Source organism: Gymnoscopelus braueri (assembly GCF_963280865.1).
Source record: "Gymnoscopelus braueri genome assembly, chromosome: 17".
In the NCBI taxonomy this organism is placed as follows: Eukaryota; Metazoa; Chordata; class Actinopteri; order Myctophiformes; family Myctophidae; genus Gymnoscopelus; species Gymnoscopelus braueri.
Genome location: NC_137617.1, coordinates 13,515,464 through 13,536,575, shown reverse-complemented (window position 1 = coordinate 13,536,575; position 21,112 = coordinate 13,515,464). Strand labels below are relative to the sequence as shown.

Here is a 21,112-nt window from a genome sequence, read left to right as displayed (position 1 = left end):
TCAATGGTCTGCCAAGGGGGCGCAGCAGAGTGAACATTACGGCAGCAAATGGCAGCATTTACCCTTTAAGCCTGTATTTGTGGTTTTATATCTTGGTGGAAATGTTGACGTCATGAATCATCATTAGGAATGACATGTTTTACCATAAAGGCACAATACTGTATGTTTACAGCAAAAAGAAAACATGATTTAGTGTTTCATTAATCTTTTCAAGTACCATAAGCTGAGGTAGAATTTCAGTAAAAGGTAAACTCTCTTAGGTCCTGAGGAGTTTCAAAGGCGTGACCGGCCGGGTGCGTGAAGGGGACAGGGGAGCGGGTCTCTGGTTGCATTTCTAAGGTAGAAACAGGAGTGTGCTCTATTCACACTTTGCACGACAACAGTGAATAGTTTCATCATCAGCCCTTTTCAGGAATTTCACAAATAATATATTGATAATATATTGTTTAGGGGCATGTCATGTCATCTTGTGTATCTGTACAGCAGGTCTTATGTGTCTGTGCAGTAGGTCTTGTGTGGGATGTAGTTGTTTCTTTCTGTCTGTTTCTGTCTTCATGCTCTAGCTCACTGGGGTCCGGGGACCACCAGGGGTCCTTGAGGGGGTTCCAGGGGGTCCCCAGCTGAATGATAGATAGTTAGGAACCAACTTGACTTTTACAGGTCTTTAAGAATGTACAGACCATTCCAAGAATGTACAAATGGAACCAAAGGGGTCCATTTGGTTCCAATTGTACACTCTCAAGAGTTGAATTAACACTGAGGATTTTACACTGTAGATTCGGGTCCCAGAGATACAAATCGTGTCAAATGGGGGCCTACAGTAATACATATAAAACCAGGGGTCCTTGAAATTAACACGGTTGAGAATCACTGCTGGTCTCGTTGCTGTCCCTTTGCCCGGCCAGGGGTGACCGGCAGGTCCTCGTGCAGGTATTTCATGGTGCCGTGTTCTGAGAAGTCGGCCGCCGTGTGGCCGTCACCTCTCAGCACCCACTTGGTGGTCAGCAGGCCCTCCAGGCCCACGGGACCCCGGGCGTGGATACGAGCCGTACTGATGCCTACCTCCGCTCCTGAAGAGAAAGAGAGAAACAGAGACGTACATGATTACAAAGTCTTTTTGTTTGAGATTCTTCATATTTATTCTTCATGAAACTAGGACAAGGACATGTATAGGTGATTGTGCAGACTTGTTTACACACATCAACCCCTGGTCCCTGATGAATAGTGTCTCTCAGTCACGACGAGTCTCCCTTGAGTTCATCTATCAGTGAGAAGTAGGAAATGAATCTCTGGTACACCCTACCCCACCATTAAATATAGCAAGACTTATCCATCTGAACGCATTTCTCAATCCCTTGCTCTTAAGTGGTATCAGTGGCATCAATGACAGAGGTGCTACTTGCTCCCGGGGGGACTCCTCACAGAAATGTCTGTGGAGGATTAATTGGTATAATGACTAAATTGGCAGAAAAAAAAGGGGTAAAAATAATTGGCTACTAAATTGGCACTATAATTGGCACCATCAATGCGGACTTGCTGAAAGGTGGGAGTGAAGGGGTGAATCATCCACTTCGCTTTGGGCCACATTCAATCACGGTGGACGGTCACATGAAAGCACAAAACTGGAAGTGGCTGACAGTGAGACCACAGACTTTGGGATTCCTCCATGGTGAGGTCGAGTTAACCTCCAGTTGTGGACTGCGGTTGATCTGAAATACCCCAAGCTCTACAAGCTCTATGAGCTTGTAGATCTGCTATTTTTGAAAAATGGAGACAACATTTTTAACTAAAATCTTTGCTTTTGGAGGCCCCTGGAACAAATGTATTTACAAGTGTTTGCTTTAAAAAATATATATTCAAAGATTTGCACACATTTTCAAGATTTTTCAAAAATATCAGATCTACAAGCTCATAGCGCAGCACTCGGTGCTGCGCTATGAGCTTGTATATCTGATATTGTTGAATAGCCAAAGACATCTAAAATTGCACAGATACGTTCCTGGATTGAATGGGTTATGAGTGGAATGGAGGTGATTATTTTGAGACTGGGGAGGAGAAGTGGGAGGTTTAGGGATAGAAAATCAAACATGAGGTGTTAGGAGGTAAGCAGATGGTTATGTAATAAATGGGACAGTCATGGGACAATGTATACTGTAAGTGGTGCGCTACAGTGTGCCTGCTCAGGGTAAGAAAGGAATAAAATATAATGCATTTATATTACCTCCAAAGTTATGTCTGTCTGTGAGCAACATATATTCAAAAGTAATGGCCGGATTGCCATAAAATTTGCCGTGCACATTCACGCTCCCGAGAGGAAGAACCGTCAGGCCAAAGTTTCAATTGAGCAAAACTGGGGAGATTTCTATGCCTTGCCGGTGGTCTGCACTGTACTGAGCACATTCATGTGGTTTCAGATGAGTACGCTGGGAGAGGGAAGGTCGACAGAGACACAGGAGAGGGGCACAAAGTTGGCATTTACTGTACAAAATCACTAAATTGTTCTTGTTTAGACCCTACACACTAATTGATCACTAAATTCAACATGTTTCCCATCTTTGTTAAAATAAAAAAGCTTTGGCATGAGGGATTTAATTGAAAGTTCTCCAGAACTGTATACGAGCTAACCATTTGAAACCTAGCGTCCCTATTCTGGGGGGTGAACATTCAGCGTTGCAACGCGTTGCATGCATTACGTACCTAGTCCAAAGCGGTAGCCGTCTGCAAAGCGGGAACTGGCATTCCAGAAGACACAGGCACTGTCCAACTGCTGGAGGAACTGCTCCGCTGTGTCCTCTGAGAGACAAACACAACTCAGCAAATAAACCTACAGCAATCTTCACATCTCCCCCAACCTGTACTGCAGGGGGTCTTCAACGTTTTCTTCCGGCCAAGGACCCCTTAGCTGAGAGAGAGAGATGAAGCAGGCACCCCCCCCCCACTACATATTGGATTCATGTTAAATGTGTTTTCAGACATTTAACGACTTAAACCCTCAACACTTTGTGAACTTGACCTTAGGGCTCTGTACTTGGTCTGCTCTTTTTTCAAACCAAACCTCTTTGCCGAAAATAGCCGATCTACACAGCTCACTTGTTGTGAGCTTGTAGATCTGCTATTTTCGGCTAATGTTCCCCCCAGAATAGGGATGCGACGGCTCAAGTGGTTAATGTAAAAATACATGCAGTATCTTTGAGGAACCCCTAGGGGTCCCGGACCCCCCCCCCCCCTGTTGAAGACCCCTGCTGTACTGTAGCAACACAAACAAACACTTTCTTTCTTTGTCTGACATGAAATGCGGTTTGACTGGTTTTTAAGGCAACACGCCTGTAGTGTAGGCTCCCCTCAGAGGATAAGAAATCAACATCACAAACAGTAGACATTCTATTTAAAGTTTTACAACACCAAGCTAGTGATTTGTCTGATTATAGGTATTCTAACTCAGAGGGAGTCCTTCATCTTCACAAAATAGATGCTCACACAAAATCAGTTCTTATTTTTCTTCTCCACAAGATAAGGCAATGCCCAAACCATTCAGATCTACAAGGATGTTAACATGTTAGCAGCTGGATGGAAGAGCAGTTATGTGCATTTGGTCAAAACCTGAACATTTTATATCAGTTGATGATTTTAAAACCTAGATTGAAGGACTGTTGACCTCAGAACGCACTTGTTTTAAGGTTGCACTTTGCTCAGAGTCCCTGTATCAGGATGGTCTTTTATACGAACACCTTTATTAACAATTAAGATGTCTGTTCTTTTAAAGTTCTTTTATGCAATTATTTCTGCACTGTTTAATCCATTGATATGTGTTTTATGTTGATTTGCGTTTTATGTTGTTGTATTTTGTGAACTTCTTGGCCAGGGCTCACTTAAATTAATAATGATGTAGTGTAAATCTCTTTTTTGATTTCTCTTGTTAAATACAGGATAAAGGATACAAAAAACACACTACATTTTGTGGTCACTAGATGGCAGTAAAAAAACTGCTAGTCTCTGCCAATGGAGCAGAGCTAGTTATTTTTTCCCTTGCCAATTTCACACTTTGTGTTCTTTTCCGATCCCATGAGGGTTTTGTTGCATCTCAGATGCTTGCATTAAGTATCTGAGTGAGCTGTAGAGACACCTTTATTCTTTTCTTAGATCAGTGTTTCTTTACAGCCCCCCTCCCAACAGAGTGCCCACCCCCACCCTGGGTTTGGTGTAAAAACTCATATCCTCTCGCTGGCGAGAGTGCATTTCTGCCAGAGAACATTTGCATTGCATTCTGACATGTTTGGGCTGTTTTTATGTGCCCAGAGAATCTTTAAACACATGGTATCGCTAGTTTGGGCATGTCATTATATAGGTGATCCCTCCCCACCACTTCGAAAATAGCAGATCTACAAGCTCACAACGTGTCGTTGTCAACCTTCTATTTTGGAATAGCAGTATAATTAAGTATAACCCTTACGGATCCATTTGGTTCCATTTGTACACTCTGGAGATCCGTGACCTAATGCTTACCAATCTGGGGGTCCTTGAAATTAAAAAGTTTGAGAATCACTGTTCTAGGTAGGGGTAAGAAGGTTCAGAGGCACAGTCTACAGTATATGACTTTCACAGTGCCTCATCATTTTCACGTATCAAGTATGCATGAAGAGTCTTCTGTTCCCAGGTCCAGAACGTTTCTGCAGCAAACCCCACAACGAGTATCAGTTATCAGCTACGCCTCTCTACGTGCCGGGGAATACCCTGGACGCTGTCCAAAATCATTTCTGTCTGTTAACGAGTCGCGGATCGCCGGGGACACTAGAAAATTTGATACGCTTTTGAACCCGACCCTGAGCGATGACGGCGACTGAGCTTTAGTACAGTTTGTCTGCTCCCCATTTTAAACAAGCCCTGTCCCCGCCGATGGAGTCACACTGGGAGCCAGTGCACTTATCCTGACGATGCTCTGTCACTAATCATTACCGACTGTGACAGAATGTATGACGGAGCGAGAGCGAGAGAGAGAGAGAGAGCTTGAAATGGAAGTGGAAGGTGACAGTGAGAAATATCAGAGACACAGAGGTTAATCACTTTCAACCTGGTGTGCCAATTTTAGGCAAAACTTTACAAAACTTCACACTGTTGCCGACCACTCTAGTCTCAAATTGAACTGGTGCTTAATGATCAAGTCAGCATTCCTGAAAAATCCATTTGGCACAAAAGGTACAGTGAACAAACACATCTGCCTCATTGCACATGGAGAGACATGAGACACCATAAACCATCTCAACTATACATATTTTAGGGACATTAGGAGGAGTCCAATAATCATCGGCTATTGAGGCCGATATGCTGGCCGATGGAAATCATTTTTTTTTAGATTCATCCTTCGCGCCTCTAGTCCAGTTGCTGCTGGGAACTCCATGCACTTTAATAATTTAAATGCCTGAAAAATATATTTTTTAAATGCAGTTTTGTGTCATGGTAATTTTTTTAACATAACTTTTTTAATTCACTGTAATTAAATATTGGTGCAATATTTAACTACGAGCACTATTTTACTTTATGTGACCTTCCCTTGTACTGTGCAGTGATGGGGCGCATACTGTATGTGTGGATATTCAAGTCAGGCAATGGTGGGTGAGAATCTCATAGTCTCGGGGGTCCCAATTTAATGTTTTTTGCTGCCAACTGACAATGAGCCAGAAAATCCCAACTAAAGCTGCACGATATTCTATGTCTATATACTGTACAGAGAGTGGTTTGCATGAGGCGTAATCATGGTCTTATTGTCCCATCGACATATTATTGCAATGTCAAAAGAAACACGACACCACACAGCACTAGCAGCGCACAAGCCACCCTATCTTACCATCTTCCGTGACGATGACATCGGTGTGGGAGCTGCCGTACTTGTGGATGTGGTCGATGGCCTCCTGCATGCTGTCCACCACCTCCATGCAACACTCCAGGTCTCCGTACTCCGTCCGCAGGGACTTGGCTTCCGACGGGCTGAACGTCAGGTAGGAGGCGAACCGCGGCCCGGCGTGGATCTTCACCTAGTCACACCGAGTGTGGAAATATGATTACTATCTGAGCGAAATTATTTACCAACAAGTATAACCAGTGTTCAGGCACTTGATCATGAACTAACCTTGCATGTCATTTTTTCCACCTCAGTCAGAGTATTAAAATGTTTTCGAAAGATCTATTATATACAATATTTCCCTGGAATTTGAGTTGTTGCATCTAGTCAGTAAATGCAACGTTACATCTTTTCAAAAGGATAGCCCATTTATATTGGGCAGTCCATCTCTATTTAATGTTTTTTTTCCCCCTCCTATATTAGGCTGATAGCTGTAAAATAGAGTAGGATCCAGCACAGATGAATCCAAAGAGAGAATATTCCGACAGGCACCCTGATCATCACTAGACGATCTCTGGGCACACATTTACTGTATAAACAATGTAACCACTTGAACCCTAGCGGCCCTATTCTGCAGCAAAGAGGTTTGGTACAGAGGGAAATACTAGAGAACCTAATGTAAAGCCCTGGGGGTTAATAAGGCACAGCACTGATTTGTTCAGTACATTTGTTTATGCATGTTTAAATGTATGAAGTGCACGTGCGTGTGTATTACCCTTTCAGTTCGTAGCATGTCAATGATTTGGTCGAACAGAGGGGTCCTGAGGATGTCTCTGTGAATCAGCAGGGTTTCCATGGCATTACAGGCAGCTGGGTAGTCACACTTGGAGTCTCTGACTGAAGGCAGAACATGTCAGTCAATCACTGTCTCTTTAACCATTGGTGGTGACTGTGTATTACCACCAATCCTAACGCAAGCTTTCTGTAGTGATTGCACGGAAGTCCCTGCAATTTGGAAACAACTGCAATGAAATGCATTTCACTCTAAAACAAGTTACTGTGTGTATCTGGGAAGGTAACCAACTTCAACTGCTGGTAAAAAAAGGAACAGAATTAGCTTAGTAGACAATGTGTACACTTGCTTCTGTAGCCAACTGGTTCAGAATTCAAGGAATGTAGAAAATAAATGTATAAATGTGGATCGCATTCAGGACGATGCAATTCATTTTTTCTATATGTATTTTACATTCTAGGGCGGAAGAACGCAGGCCCCTCTGGTTAGTACTTAGTTCAGTATCCATTATCATGAGTACTTGGAGGCATATGTCATATTGATGACATCAGGGTTCTCCTTGTATGGGCAAAGAAGTAAGACAAACACACAGACGGATGGAGAGATTTGTGGATTAATAGATAGTTCTGGACAACAGCTGATCTCACTGACTTAATATATAGATTGTGATTGTAGAGAGACAGGAAACCGAGGGACAAATGCGAGACATGACAGAAGTCGGATTCAAACTCACGCCACGCTACACAACATACTATTACTGACCAATCTTGATGACTTTGTCCACGCTGGCGTCGCTGTTGATGTAGACGTGGCAGATCCCCTCGCTGTGGCCGAGGACGGGCACGCCCTTGGCTGCCCGCTGGATGTCCCTCACCAGCTGGGACGAGCCGCGTGGGATGATCAGGTCGATCATCTTGTCAAGACGACACAGGTCCTCCACCTCCTCCCGAGTGCTCACCTTACGCACCAAAACATACACACGCAGCACAGAAAAGACAAAGATGAGGAAATTGCAGAGCAGTAAAAGGGAATTTCTGCTCTCTGTTATCTTTTTTATATTGTCGCTGTTTGGCAGGAACCTTGCGTTTCCATAGTTCCAAGTTTTAATACGAATGCTAAATTGTTTTAGCTATTTGACATACAACAAAGTATATAGGGTTTTTAAGTTGTTGACAAGAGCTTGGGACTAAACAGTAACTACATTGGATCAATTGGAATCTAATGTAGTTATTTTTTCAATTTCCTTAAAAGTAACGGTTTTGGACAAATAATGTTTCTGCCTGACAGCAATGTGATGTGTATTCTATGTACATGTTTATAATAAGAACATTGCTAAATAAAGTTATATATATAATAATAATATATATATATAATAAGGTCTAAGTGACGTTTCAACACTTCAGTTGTTGTTACAAATGTGCTGAACTGAAGCAGTACTTGACACACCTGAAGCATAATATAACTACTGTAGCCAGCTAAAATATTGCCTGTTTCACTTCCTTCTAAGGCAGCCTTCTCTTCATTCAACCCATGTACCACTCTGCAGCTGCTACTGTACTTTAAAAACTGGTAGAGCCAAATAGCCAACATGTTGTGAGCTGGTAGATCTGTGTTGATTTTTTTGTGTCTTGTTTTTAAATATTTGTTGGACATTTTATTCGTATTTTTGCCTATAATGACAGGCCAAAAATAGGGACGACGGGTTAAACTAAATTATGTTATTTATTATCTTTTGATGGAATTAGTCAGAATGACAGTCCAGCCTGGTTCCATGTCTCCAGAGATGCGTAGGATGGTGGTCTTACCAGCTGTACGGCCTCCTTGACCCCATGCATGGAGAGCGCCTCCTGGGTGAGCTGGTGGAGGACACGGTTGGTGTTTGCAGCCTCCTTGCCTCCCTTCAGCAGCAGAGCGTTACCGCTGGCTATGGCCAACGCTGACACCTGAACAACCACACATAGAGAACGCAACATGATGTTACGTCAAAACCGCCACATTGAGACAATAATGTCAATATATGAAGTCAAAATGTAATAACACTGTCGATATTAAAGTTAAGGCTAAGCATTGTTTTGTGGTAATATTTTGGGTGAGGGTACATTTTATATCAAATATTGCCGTACTGATGAACATGGTTTTCTATTTGCTTGAGACCAGGTTGTATAGCTTGTACTTGGAGTGAGACTTTGATGAAAGAAAACATGTTTTGTTTAGTGCACGTATACAAACATTGCTTTATGGCGAGCACACACACACACATACGCACAAGCACATGCACGCACGCACACACACATACACGCACACATATACGCGCACGCACCACAGAGCTTGATACCCTGTCGCCTAACAGCTATCCATGTAATCATTCAGACATTAATGATCAAAACAAACTCTACCCCAAACTCCTTCATAATGAACGTTTCAAAATTTGTAACCTTTAGAAGTCCAGGCCATCAGGGATAAAGGAATATGCTCACTGATGCACAATATAGAAACAAATACAGCCTTTAGGCTTAGCTTCTATACAGCTGCACAATCTGGTGCCAATTTTAAAGCAAGCGGATTCGGTGCACGATAGCGGTGCCATATAATGCACCAAGAGCAACTGGTACAAATTAGCATGACAGTCACAGAAATGCCATATTCTTGGTTCCCTGACACGCTTCATGAAGAAATGTACACCTAACGTACTAACAGTCTAACACCTCATTTGCGTTAAAAAAAACAAATCTTAAATACATGTAACTCTAGTTTACAGTCTTCTGCACTTTGTTACAGACTGAAATTCCACTGTTTTCATTTTAATTTCCGGTTTTCTTAGGATGTCACTGAGCCTTTCGCCTAGAGGGCCCTTGAACTGCAAAACTGCCCAGTCTATGTTTTGCAGCCCTTTAGCTCAACAACAATGACACATTTTCAACCGATAACGTCACTTGTCCTATCCTTCGTACATCTTTATTCTAGCCGTCTGCTGGTACTGTACCTGTGGCAGGCAGTCTGGCCTGGCCTCGAAGATGACCAGCAGAACGCCGATCGGCACGGTGATCTGCTCCAGCTCCAGGTTGTGGGCCACCTTGGTTCTGCGCAGCACCCTGCCCACGCTGTCCTGGGCCGCCACGGCTATCTGACGCAGGCCGATGGACAGGCTGTTGAGTTTGGCCACTGTCAGGCTCAAACGCTTCATCATGGCCGACGACAGCTGGCCTAAGGGAGAGGGGGACAACGGGCTTGATGTGAATGCTGTAAGTCAGTGGTTCTCAAAGTGGGGTCCGGGGACCCCCAGGGGTCCTTGAGGGTGTTCCAGGGGGTAGCCAGAAAAATGCGTAAATATAGCATCAGAATAATTATGACCTTTTATACTTTGGCTATTCAAAAATAGCAGATATACAAGCTATGAGCTTGTAGATCTGCTATTTTTGAAAAATCTTGAAAATTTGTGCAAATCTTTGAATATATATTTTTTAAAGCGAACATTTGTAACTCAAATCTTTGCTTCTGGGGGTCCCTGGAACAAAATATTTTTAGATGGGGGTCCGCGGCCAAATACATATCATTTTTTATTCGATTTTCAAAATATATTTCCCAGGGGGGAGTCAAATACAACCACTTCTTGAGAAGACAAACAAAAAGGATTGAACCGCACAGCACAGAATAGATTTATAAGGCTGTCAGAGACATAATCGAAATAAAAATTAAAGAACAAATTTGATCCCCCGCCCCCAATCCCCTAGGTTGTCTGGAGCAAAAAAAAACTGTGATTTCAATAAGGTTCCCAAGTCTTAAAGATTATAATTTTTTCTCAGAACCAATAATTGAAAACCGCAACATCTCTAGCTTAAGACAGGACATTATGTCACGAAGTCACCAGCGTGGGCGGGGCAGCATCCTTCCATCACCTAGTAAGTAATAAAGCAAAGGCAATTGTGGATGTTTCTTCTTTTAAATAAGTGTTAATTAGCTATATATTTCCAAATAAATCAGTAGAGTGTTATCCACCTGGTGTCTTGCCGTCCTATCAGAAGCACCAGTTAGTGGTGTGCACACACACACACACACGGTACCTGTGCTGACGGCCAGGTCCATGTCCAGCTTGTTGGCGGCAAGAATCTCCTCCTTCTTCTCAATCAGCAGCTCTGCTAGTTGACAGATGATCTCACTCCTCTGGCAACAACACACACAAACACAAATGCACGAACAAACACGCACACGCAGTAATACTAGTTACAGTCGGCCTGGTAGTTACACAGTTCAACCACCAGGTGTCACCGTTTCCACAGGAATCAAACTTAGATGTGGCAGTGACTTGGCTAGTAGCACAAGTATTCACCTGTTTCCTAGGCTGTGTGTTTTCCACTACCTGTCGATTTGATCCAATGAAATCCAATTAAACTGGTCAGATGACCAATGATATCCAATGAAATCGACAGGAAGTGGAAAACACACAGCCTAGGAAACAGGTGAATAGCATCCAGCGCTTTTGTTTGTAAGAGAGAGACAGAGAGAGCTCACAACACACACTCACAGTTACAGTATGTGTCCACCACGCATGTGTGCCTTGTTTTGTCGCTGTTGGGTGGAAACACTCTTGCATGATGAACTAGGGCTTTAATTTATGAAAAAACTAACACATTTGAAACTTGGACATACAAGGTTTCTGCCCGACTGCGACGATATATGAGTTGTATGTTACAGAAAATCCAAATGAGTTTACCTACCTGGTCAGGCTGCAGGGATGCCAGGGTTCTGCCGGAGTGCCGGGCCATGTCTGCCTGCTGCTCTACAGTGGGGCCTATGGGGGGTGAGGAGATTGAGAGGATACACAACAACTGTATTGTTGTTGGAATATTGTACTATATTTATGCACTTTTTATATTGTATACGTAGTTTCCAGTGCACAAAAGAGCTAAAAGTGCGTGTGCGTGTGTGCATGTGCATGTGCATGTGCATGTGCATGTGCATGTGTGTGCTTGTATTACTATACTTGTGAGCCAAATGTTCTCACAAGTATATAGTCCATGAGCCAGAGCCCCAAAATTGAGCAATGATTATCGAAAGAGTGGGCAAAACCAAACTTATATTAAATTGTTCATAGGGTCAATACGAGTAAATAAATATATGATAACCTTTCCACAGGAACAGCTTTTTCATGGTTATCACACATTTAGTTATTTTCCCCATACGTACATGACAGGTGAAAAAATGACAAAATTAAAAAAAGAGTTATCATAATGAAACTTCCTGAGTTGATTACTTACATGAAGACAATGATTTATCGTATTACAAGTTTTCTAAAATTGTATATTTAAATATGCAAATTAGGCATTAGGAAAATATGCCCAAATTTGCATAACTTTCCAGAATCAACATTAGAACATTGGACAAAGCCAGAGTCAACATACTTATTTCATTTTGTTAAGATGTTGGAGTCAAAGGTTTTTAACGAGGGAATATTCAATATTTGGCTCAATTTTGGGGCTCTGGCTCATGGACTAAATGCCTAATTTGCATATTTAAATATACAATTTCAGAAAACTTGTAATACGATAAATCATTGTCTTCATGTAAGTAATCAACTCAGGAAGTTTCATTATGATAACTCTTTTTTAAATTTTGTAATTTTTTCACCTGTCATGTACGTATGGGGAAAATAACAAAATGTGTGATAACCATGAAAAAGCTGCTCCTGTGGAAAGGTTATCATATATTTATTTACTCGTATTGACCCTATGAACAATTTAATATAGGTTTGGTTTTGCCCACTCTTTCGATAATGAAATCTTGTCTGGCTCATGGACTAATAGTATAATTTAAGAAATTGACAATGTGAGGACAATTTTCCTGGTACTCGCAAGAGAAATTAATAATACTTACATTCAGGTTGGGGTTATAGGCTATATAGACAGGCCTATTAGACATTTAGATGTTAGGATTAGGGTTGGAGTTATGCCTGATCTATACTTAGTTGTGCGTCATTGCCGTGCATTGAAAATAGCAGATCTATAATTGTAAAAAATGGCCTGAATAAAATCTGCATCCCAAAATGTGTGTGCGTGCGTGCGTAACCGTGATATAGGAAAAGGAAAGTCCCCAGGACTTTTTTGTGTTATCCTTTTAGCCTTAATGTCTGGCTGTACCTCGTGCTGTTTACATTTCTGTCTAATAAAGTATTCAATCAATCAATCAATCAATGAGCTCACCAGCGGGTTTGACCTCAGAGAAGAAGGTTCCCACCTTCTTGCCCTCCACGATGTCTGTGATGACGTGTCCTGTCACCTTGGGGTTGGTGCCGTTGGCAATGACCACCGACGTACCACCCTGCAACGCCCAGAGGGCAGACTTTACCTGCACACACACAGGTGCACACACGGACACACGCACACGCACACACACACACAGCATAATGCTTACCATGAGGACTAAAGAGATCAGGGAGGCTGGCGTTACTATCCAAACATCAGTAGAAGAGGCGAGATTTGTTTTAACTACAGCTAAATAAAACGTATACTTTGAATAAAACCATCACATTGGTAGACAAATAGAAGGTTTATAAAGCAATATAGCTTCCAGTTACATCAAGTGACTGGGAGTTATACACCAAGTTCAGAATAGGACTCAGGTAATAGGGCTGGCACTGTGCTATCATTCTGGAATGGGGATTCTTAGTGTATTTCCCAATGTAAACTGCCCCATCCATGCAAAACCCTCGATGGCCTGTCTCATATGCCGAGTTCTTCCTTCAAACGGACAGAAAAATAATTTGGCAATGATTAAATTGACTTAAGGGTCATACACAGCTGGATAAAGGAGGCCACTAGTTAGACGACAGCATTCGACTGGGTGTATTACTTTTGTGAATTGGACCACGGCTGTACCTTGGCCTCCATGCCTCCGATCCCGACCCTGGACTTTGTCCCGTATGTAATGGACTGCTGGTCTCCCGGGTAGAAGATATCGATAAGCTTAGCGTCGTCCGTCCCTGGAGGCCGGTTGTACAATCCTACAAGTCACAGACAAATCATTATGAAATAGAGTAACTGTTCATTTGCAAATTGCGCTGCTCCAGCTTAACTCATTCAATCCGGAAACGCATCTCTGTCATTTTAGTTTTATTTGGCTATTGTTTTTAAATTGTGAACATTTGAGCAAATCTTTAAATGCACAAATGTTCACGATTTTAGAAAAATAGCAGATCTACGAGCTCGTAGCGTGGCACTCGGTGCCGCGCTATGAGCTTGTATATCTGCTATTTTTGAATAGCCAAAGAAATCTAACACGACAGAGATGCGTTCCCGGATTGAATGGGCTAAAACATTTGGTGTGACTGGGGAGGGTGGTGCTGCACTTCTACAGAGCAACTATGTATGGAGAGGTAGGTGTCCTCACCCTGGCTCCCTCTTCAAAATCCCTCCCCTCCGGAAAGAGATCCCATAGTTTTAGGCGTAGGACATCTCGCCTCAGGAACAGCACATATCCTGAGGCTGTTCCATACATCAACACTGACGCGCAAGAACTTTCAGCAGTACAGCAAGCATTAGCCAACAAGCACTTTAAAAAGTAGGTAGCAGCACAAAGCAGGAGACATTTCAAGACCAATGTAGCAGCACAAAGCACTTTTAGATTTGATCATGTTTTGTATGTTGTTTGAATTATAAACATATTTTTTTTGTTGATCAGATTTGTGTTTTTCTGTCTGTCTGTTTTGCCACTAAGGCAAATTCCTATCAACCGTGTTGCCACGGCAATAGAAAGTATAGTATAGTAATGCTACATTATATACGTAGTAGTCCATTTGAATGTAACGATAAAGCATGTTCAAATACAGGTCATTCTGGTGCCAAAAGTCCTGTAAATTTTCTGAATTCAACAAGCTCTTGAATAGATGGACAAATGCACATACTGTACTCCCACACACACCTCACCCGTCAACCACATCAGCATCAAGCCCAGTCAAAATGACAGCAAGTCTCTGTCTGTTTCTTACAGTATATGACACCATATATAGGCCATGTACCTTCCACATCAGACAGGGCGATGAGCAGGTCAGCCTTCATCTCCACGGCCAGCCGTGCTGCCAGGCTGTCGTTGTCCTTGATGCTTATCACCTATGGCGGCAGAAGTTTCAGACACAAAACACAACCACCAGTCACCCAGCTGAAGCTTGAATAAACTGATGAGAATTTATACAATAAAATAAACTCCTGTGCACTTAATTCCATGTCACTTTTATTGCAGAGGTTTGGATTCTAAGCCCCTCATGGGGGGCACGGTCTGATGCTGCTGAGTGAGGTCGGTTACTTGTGAGAATCCAAGCCCCTAGATTCTAGGGGCTTGGAAGCCCACATCCCCTCTGGTCTTGTTTAGTCTTAACTTCAGATTGGCCAGGAGGATGCTGCCAGCAATAAAAGTGAGAATGACATGGACAATATGTCAAAAGTTTTAAATAGGAGCTTTTGCTTAAATAATGCTCACAATATGGATGCATGCCCCCGGGTTACAAAAACAATCTAGCGATGAACAGTGGGTGAGTGGCAGGAGGTTTGATACAGATGAGAAGCATTACTGTTAGTGTGTACAAACAAGTAAGGACCCGGTTTTTGTTTGTTAGTGCCCCAGCATGCACAACTACTGTACCCCGTATTCCTGAATGCACATGCCTTAGGGGAGGCTGACAACCTAACCATTTTTACACGGTCAGCGTCAACTGCTTCTCTTTCTGAAAACTGGTGTGAAAACATGTGTGACATAACAGAGCAACTCGATGCCTTGAATCTACAACTTAAGGTCCGAAAGAAGATGATCACAAAGAGTTAAAGAGAGTTAAGTGATATTTTTCTGTTAGAATAAGTGTTAAATAGCTCTGTATTCTGATAGTAATCATTGCTTCAGACTGAATCAAATGATTGTGATAGACGATTAGTGTATGAAATAATTGTGACAGGCCTATGAGAGAATACACTTCTGTTGTTTTGACAGCTGTTTGTTTTGATGCACTGCCTTGATGACGGATGAGTGGATTGATGCTCACGCCGAGCCTTGATAGTTTTGATGGCGCACCCGGTGCGTATGGTTTCCACGCTGAACGGTGGAGAGTCAGATCACATCACTTTGCCAGTCAGTCAGCAGAAGTACAATCACCACCATGCACGTTCCTGAGAGAAGTGTTATGCTGAGGAACTGAACAGACTCAAAGCAGCAAGATTTGCTGACTTTGAATCCCAGAAATGATTTGCACTTGTTTTGTATGCATTTGCACAATGCAGTGGGGCTTATCGCTCGACATGCACAATATACTATAGTATGTGCAGCATTTACCGATAAAATGTTACATGGAGCATAGAAAATAAGAACACACCTAGACATACTGTATGTATTTGTATAATAGATGTATGGCCCTTGATTTGATTTAATCTGCATGGCCCCCTCAATATGATTGAGTTTGACGGCCCTAGCATGGCGTGACAGTGTGAGTGTCTGTGCAAGGATAGCTGCTAACAGCTAGCTACAGTAATATTATCCCTACAACCCCCAAATATACTCTAGTCTACCTCACTCACAAAAAAAAGAAATGTGTATTTTTCATGTTCATTGTCTTCCTCATTAGAAGGTCTTACCATTTCTAAAATGTTGCAGATTAAATTACTCACTTATCACAATGTAATCATTATGAACAGTGAACATCCGGGACAACGCTCCACACGTCCCAGACTCTTCTCCCTTCTGACTCCTAAACTGTGGAATGAACTCCCCATTGCAGTTAGAACTGCAGACTCACTCCCAATCTTCCGCCGTAATCTGAAGACTCACCTCTTCAGACTCCACTTTACTTACTTTGCTTGCTGTAAATCGCTCTGGATTAAGAGCGTCTGCTAAATGCCTAAATTGTAAATTGTTATGTGACTGTACTGAGCCACAGGTCAGTTTTCATGACCGTCATCCTCCACCACCACCACTGTCAGCTCTGCCGCCAACAGCACCATGCCAACCCCATGCTGCCTGTACCCACATTTACCCCCATTAGGTCGTTGTTGGGCTCGGGCGGGGGCACCACGGCGTCGTTGGTGTTGATGATGGGAACGATGTTCATGCGCATCAGCTCCTGCAGCGTGCTGTTGAGGTTCTGCCTCTTCTGGTCGTCATGGAAATCCAGGTTGGTCACCAGGATCTGAATACGAGGAGGAACAGAGATTATTCATATACAAACATTGAGACGTTCCAACTAGGGTTCCTTAACGATTATTCTATTAAAACATTTAAACTTGTGTAAGAAGTGTGGTCAGAGCGTATGAAGAGTGGTTATTATCAGAGGATTCATTTAATTACATTTTAGCATGTGCCATTTACAACTCACACCAAAATGTGAAAACGTGTCTTTTTTCTACATATAACAGTTGATTGTCTGTTTGGGTTCAGATAACTCACGATGACCCTTTACCACTATTTTGTACTTTATTATCTTATTTTACTGTCATGTTACGGTGTAAATGAATCACGCAGATGAATCAACTAATCAATAGATTAATCTATTATGAAAATAATAATTAGATGCAGCCCAAATAGGATATGGTGAAAGCCAATAAAAGATGAGGAAGAACTACAACAATCAGAGACATTTTGTGTGTATATGTGTGTGTGTGTGTGTGTGTGTGTGTGTGTGTGTGTGTGTGTGTGCGTGCGTGCGTGCGTGCGTGCGTGCGTGAGTAGGTGCGTTATGTCCATACCTGTGCAGTACAGGTGCTATACTGCGTGAACATGGCTTCATACAAGGCCATCAGTCCACTCTGTCCAGCCGCAGCACACGCCCGGGCCTCCAGGACTGGCACAGACTACAACACACAGTAAACACACACACCAACCATTAAATACAAGGATAGGGTGCCAGCTATGTGGTTTTATGCTAAAATGGGGTTTGATCTTGTCACGTTTAACAAACTTCTGCCTAAAGTAATCCTTGATGTTTGCGAGACAATCAAGCCTATTTGTGACATTGGGTGTTAAGGTAAGCACAGCTGTGTATCTTCAGCATAAGCATGAAATATATAATACATAGTAATTATTTGAGCAGGCTGGAGATATATAAAACAAAACAGTACATACGATGGAACGATGAAGTACCGACAACTCATCTGTCATAAACAACAAAGAAACCCAATCACGCACCATATCTTTGAGTTGGTTTTGTCCTGAGTGCAGGGCCTGTCGGACACTCTGGGAGAGCAGGATCTCGTGTCTCAGTCTCTGCTTGCCGAAGGCAACCGCTCCACTGGTGACAATCATCATCTCCCTGCCCTGGTTCTGCAGCATGGCCACCTGGAACAACAAGAACAGCATAACACCTGGCTATGGTCGCACACCAGCTGCTTACAAGTTCAAACTAATCCTAGTTATGACGAAAGCTTTCACTAAATTGAGATTTTCACATTAACAAAATTTGTACACACACGTAAACCAGTTCTTACGCAAGGCTTAGTTGGTTAACATTTGGCTAAATGTCATTGTCAACTATGAAAAAAAGAGAAGTGCATGCTGAAAACGGAGAGGAAGGAGAAATACATATTTAAGGAAATCAAGGTTTTGGTTGGTGTCTTTTTTTACACTGTATAGTTGCACATACATGAAATGTGTCCTCTGCATTTACCCATCCTATAATCACTATAGGAGCACTGAGCACTGAGCAGCCATTGTGTGGTGCTTGGGGAGCAATTAAAGGACAACTTAGTTTTTTTACAACCAAGGTTTATGTTTTAGATTGTAATTAAAGTAAATAAAAGATGAGTGTTAAAATTAAATTGACTGCTTTCTATAGTTTTAGCAATTTTCGCGATCCTTTTTACAGTGGGCGGGGGCATTCTGTCCGGTGGCTAAATATGTCTTTTTTTTACACAATAACCCAGTATTTTCTTTATTATTATTTACTGTAGCTCTTCTAGCCCCCAATAACTCACATCTGGCCATCAAAGACCACAGGACCTTTTTTATTGTGTAAAGATTATTAAAACTATAGAAAGCAGTAAATGAAAAACAAATAACACTCATCTTTTATTTACTTTAATTACAAGCTAAAATATAAACCTTGGTTGTAAAAAAACAAAGTTGTCCTTTAAGGGTTAAGCGTCTTGCCTGATTTAGCAGATGTATGTTATTTGACCGGCCAGTATGAGTGCCATCCTCGACCTCATGCACTTACATGGGTTTAATTTGGGACTACAGGCTTAGTTATTGACATGACAGAAACACTGTCTTCTTCTCAAAATAAATAGTTTATCTTCACAGCAGATTTGAGTCCAAACAAAATTCTCCATTCCACAGAACTGCACAAATATAATCTGCAAAGATCACATAACTTCTTTTTTTAGATAAATGAAAAGCAAACTTGATTTGATCACTTCAATGTCTCACAGAGGTGACACAATTTCTTAGGGACCCTTTCTCTACTGATGTGAAATGTGAGCGTCCCCTCCAGTTATTGTGTGTATAGTAGTTTACTGACGTTAATGTCAGTGTTAAAGGAATAGTTCACCCAAAAACTTTCTATCAATTACACACCCCATGAAGCATTGAATTCATGGAGATTTTTTTGTTTTTGTCGCATTCCTAAGGCAATAATTTGCTAATGTTTCCGGTAGGAGACTCAAAGGAGTCTCTTTGAGTCATCAAATTATTGGCTCAGGAATGCCTCATAAACAAAGAAATCTCCATAAAGTTCAAGGCTTCAAGGGGTGTGTATATTGATAGAAAATAAGTCATTTATTGGGTGAACTATTCCTCTAAGGCCAGAGTTTGCCGTTTTCCTCCTCACCTGCTCCACAATAGAGGCCAGCCTGCCCAGTGCCAAGCCACACTCATCGCCTCGGGTGACCACAGCACTGCCCAGCTTGACCACAATCCTCTTGGCTTGGCGAAGAGCACCACGGTGGGCAAAAGAGCTGCTGTGAGCCCGGCCCAGTGCCACTGTAACAGGGGAGGAGATATAAAAGTTACGCTTTGTTTAAGAACTATTTTTATGGTATTTCTAAAGCATTTAAATGACTTATGACCCATGCCAACAGTGCCCTTCAATAGTATACAGTGGTCGGATGATACCAGCTGCTCATGAGGTCAAGGGGATATGCGTGATCATAGAAGGTTTAAATGAATCAGGTCAAGTGAAACATGTGCATGTCCATCCATCGGGTATTGCAATGAAGTTATGAAACAATCTTCCAGAAGCTTCCACATAATTCTTCCCAGTACTTTGAGTTACTCTCTCAGCTTTCCTACACTCTCCACCAATAATGGAAAAACAAACTATACACTAGATTCTTGTGTGGTGGAAAAATTATGATTCATTTAAACAATGCAGTTCTATCTGAAAGCATGAATTTATTTGGGGTTAAACAGTGACAGCATCACATAAACAATAGATTTTGACGGAAGGACTTGTGTAAACTGCTACCACATAATGACTCAATATACAATTTGTAAGTGACACTATATTTCACTATGCTCAGATTCTGACTTTAAAGGCAGTCGTAAGACCTTTCCTATTTTCCCTGAAGGGGTAAAAATGTTGTATCTTGTGAATATTGATGGATGAGGACATCGAGGTTTACAAATGTTGTGTATTTTATGTATATGTGTGTGCGGGGAGGTGTTGCTGTACTTTGCTTGAACATTTTTGAGTTACGTACTTGTTTTTTTTACTTTACTTTAAAAGGTTATGCCCCACAAATACATGCACTGCATTCTCTCTGCAGCAGAACTTCAGCAAACAATGTATGCACACACAGGACATCTCAACCAGCTTGTGCAAACAAAACATGCATGTTTTTCGGGCTTTCTGATTCATTGATTACATGATTGGTACAATCAGTACAGCTGCTCTCCTCTCCAGAAGCCCCTGCGTAACCGGGGAAACAGAAAATCACTGGGTGTAAACTGCCACATCAGCACAGCCAGCGGCAAATAGCCATTGCTGACAACACACATCTCTCTGGAGCACCGAAGCGCATGTGAGGCAGAGACAGAGAAAGAGAGTATGGTAACTGTGGTTTCATCTTGCTTTAGCAGTTAGCACCGATAGCGTATAGACTCACAACTGGAGAACCCCTTAACTACACCCCACAGTATACTTAATTGACTGGGATCCCCCGGCGGTCTATACTTGGTTCCCTCTAAGTCAAATCTCTTTGCCATTCTACAAGCTCACAAGACGTAACAACGTGACCCATTTTGAGCTTGTAGATCAGCAGAATGTCATTGTTCACCTGTTGTGACATGCTCAGAATACGGACGCTAGGCTTCATGTTGTTAAATGATAAGGACTCAGTCAATGCTAGCGTTGTCTGATTACAAGTGCTGGTTATCGTTATCTGGTTACCGTTGTCGGCCTGGAATGGATCGGTCTGGAATCGATCGTTCCAGCATCTCCAGACAATATTGACGCGATAAGGTAAAATATAAAATATAATAATAAATACAAAGTTAAAGTAATTAACTCACTCAAT

The 21,112-nt window shown here is 42.1% G+C and overlaps 1 protein-coding gene across 1 annotated transcript; it reads right to left on the bottom strand.

Moving 5' to 3' along the window:
- Window positions 1-256: 256 nt before the first annotated feature.
- aldh18a1 (aldehyde dehydrogenase 18 family, member A1) lies at window positions 257-17,906 on the bottom strand (the record flags this gene model as incomplete). Its single annotated transcript, XM_080455606.1, has 16 exons — window positions 257-334; window positions 898-1,070; window positions 2,698-2,793; window positions 5,843-6,029; window positions 6,612-6,733; window positions 7,392-7,587; window positions 8,435-8,572; window positions 9,613-9,833; window positions 10,691-10,790; window positions 11,345-11,418; window positions 12,827-12,971; window positions 13,502-13,626; window positions 14,641-14,731; window positions 16,639-16,791; window positions 17,348-17,452; window positions 17,787-17,906. The coding sequence occupies 16 exons, from the start codon at window positions 17,904-17,906 to the stop codon at window positions 257-259; spliced, it is 2,124 nt and encodes a 707-aa protein (XP_080311732.1).
- Window positions 17,907-21,112: the final 3,206 nt, after the last annotated feature.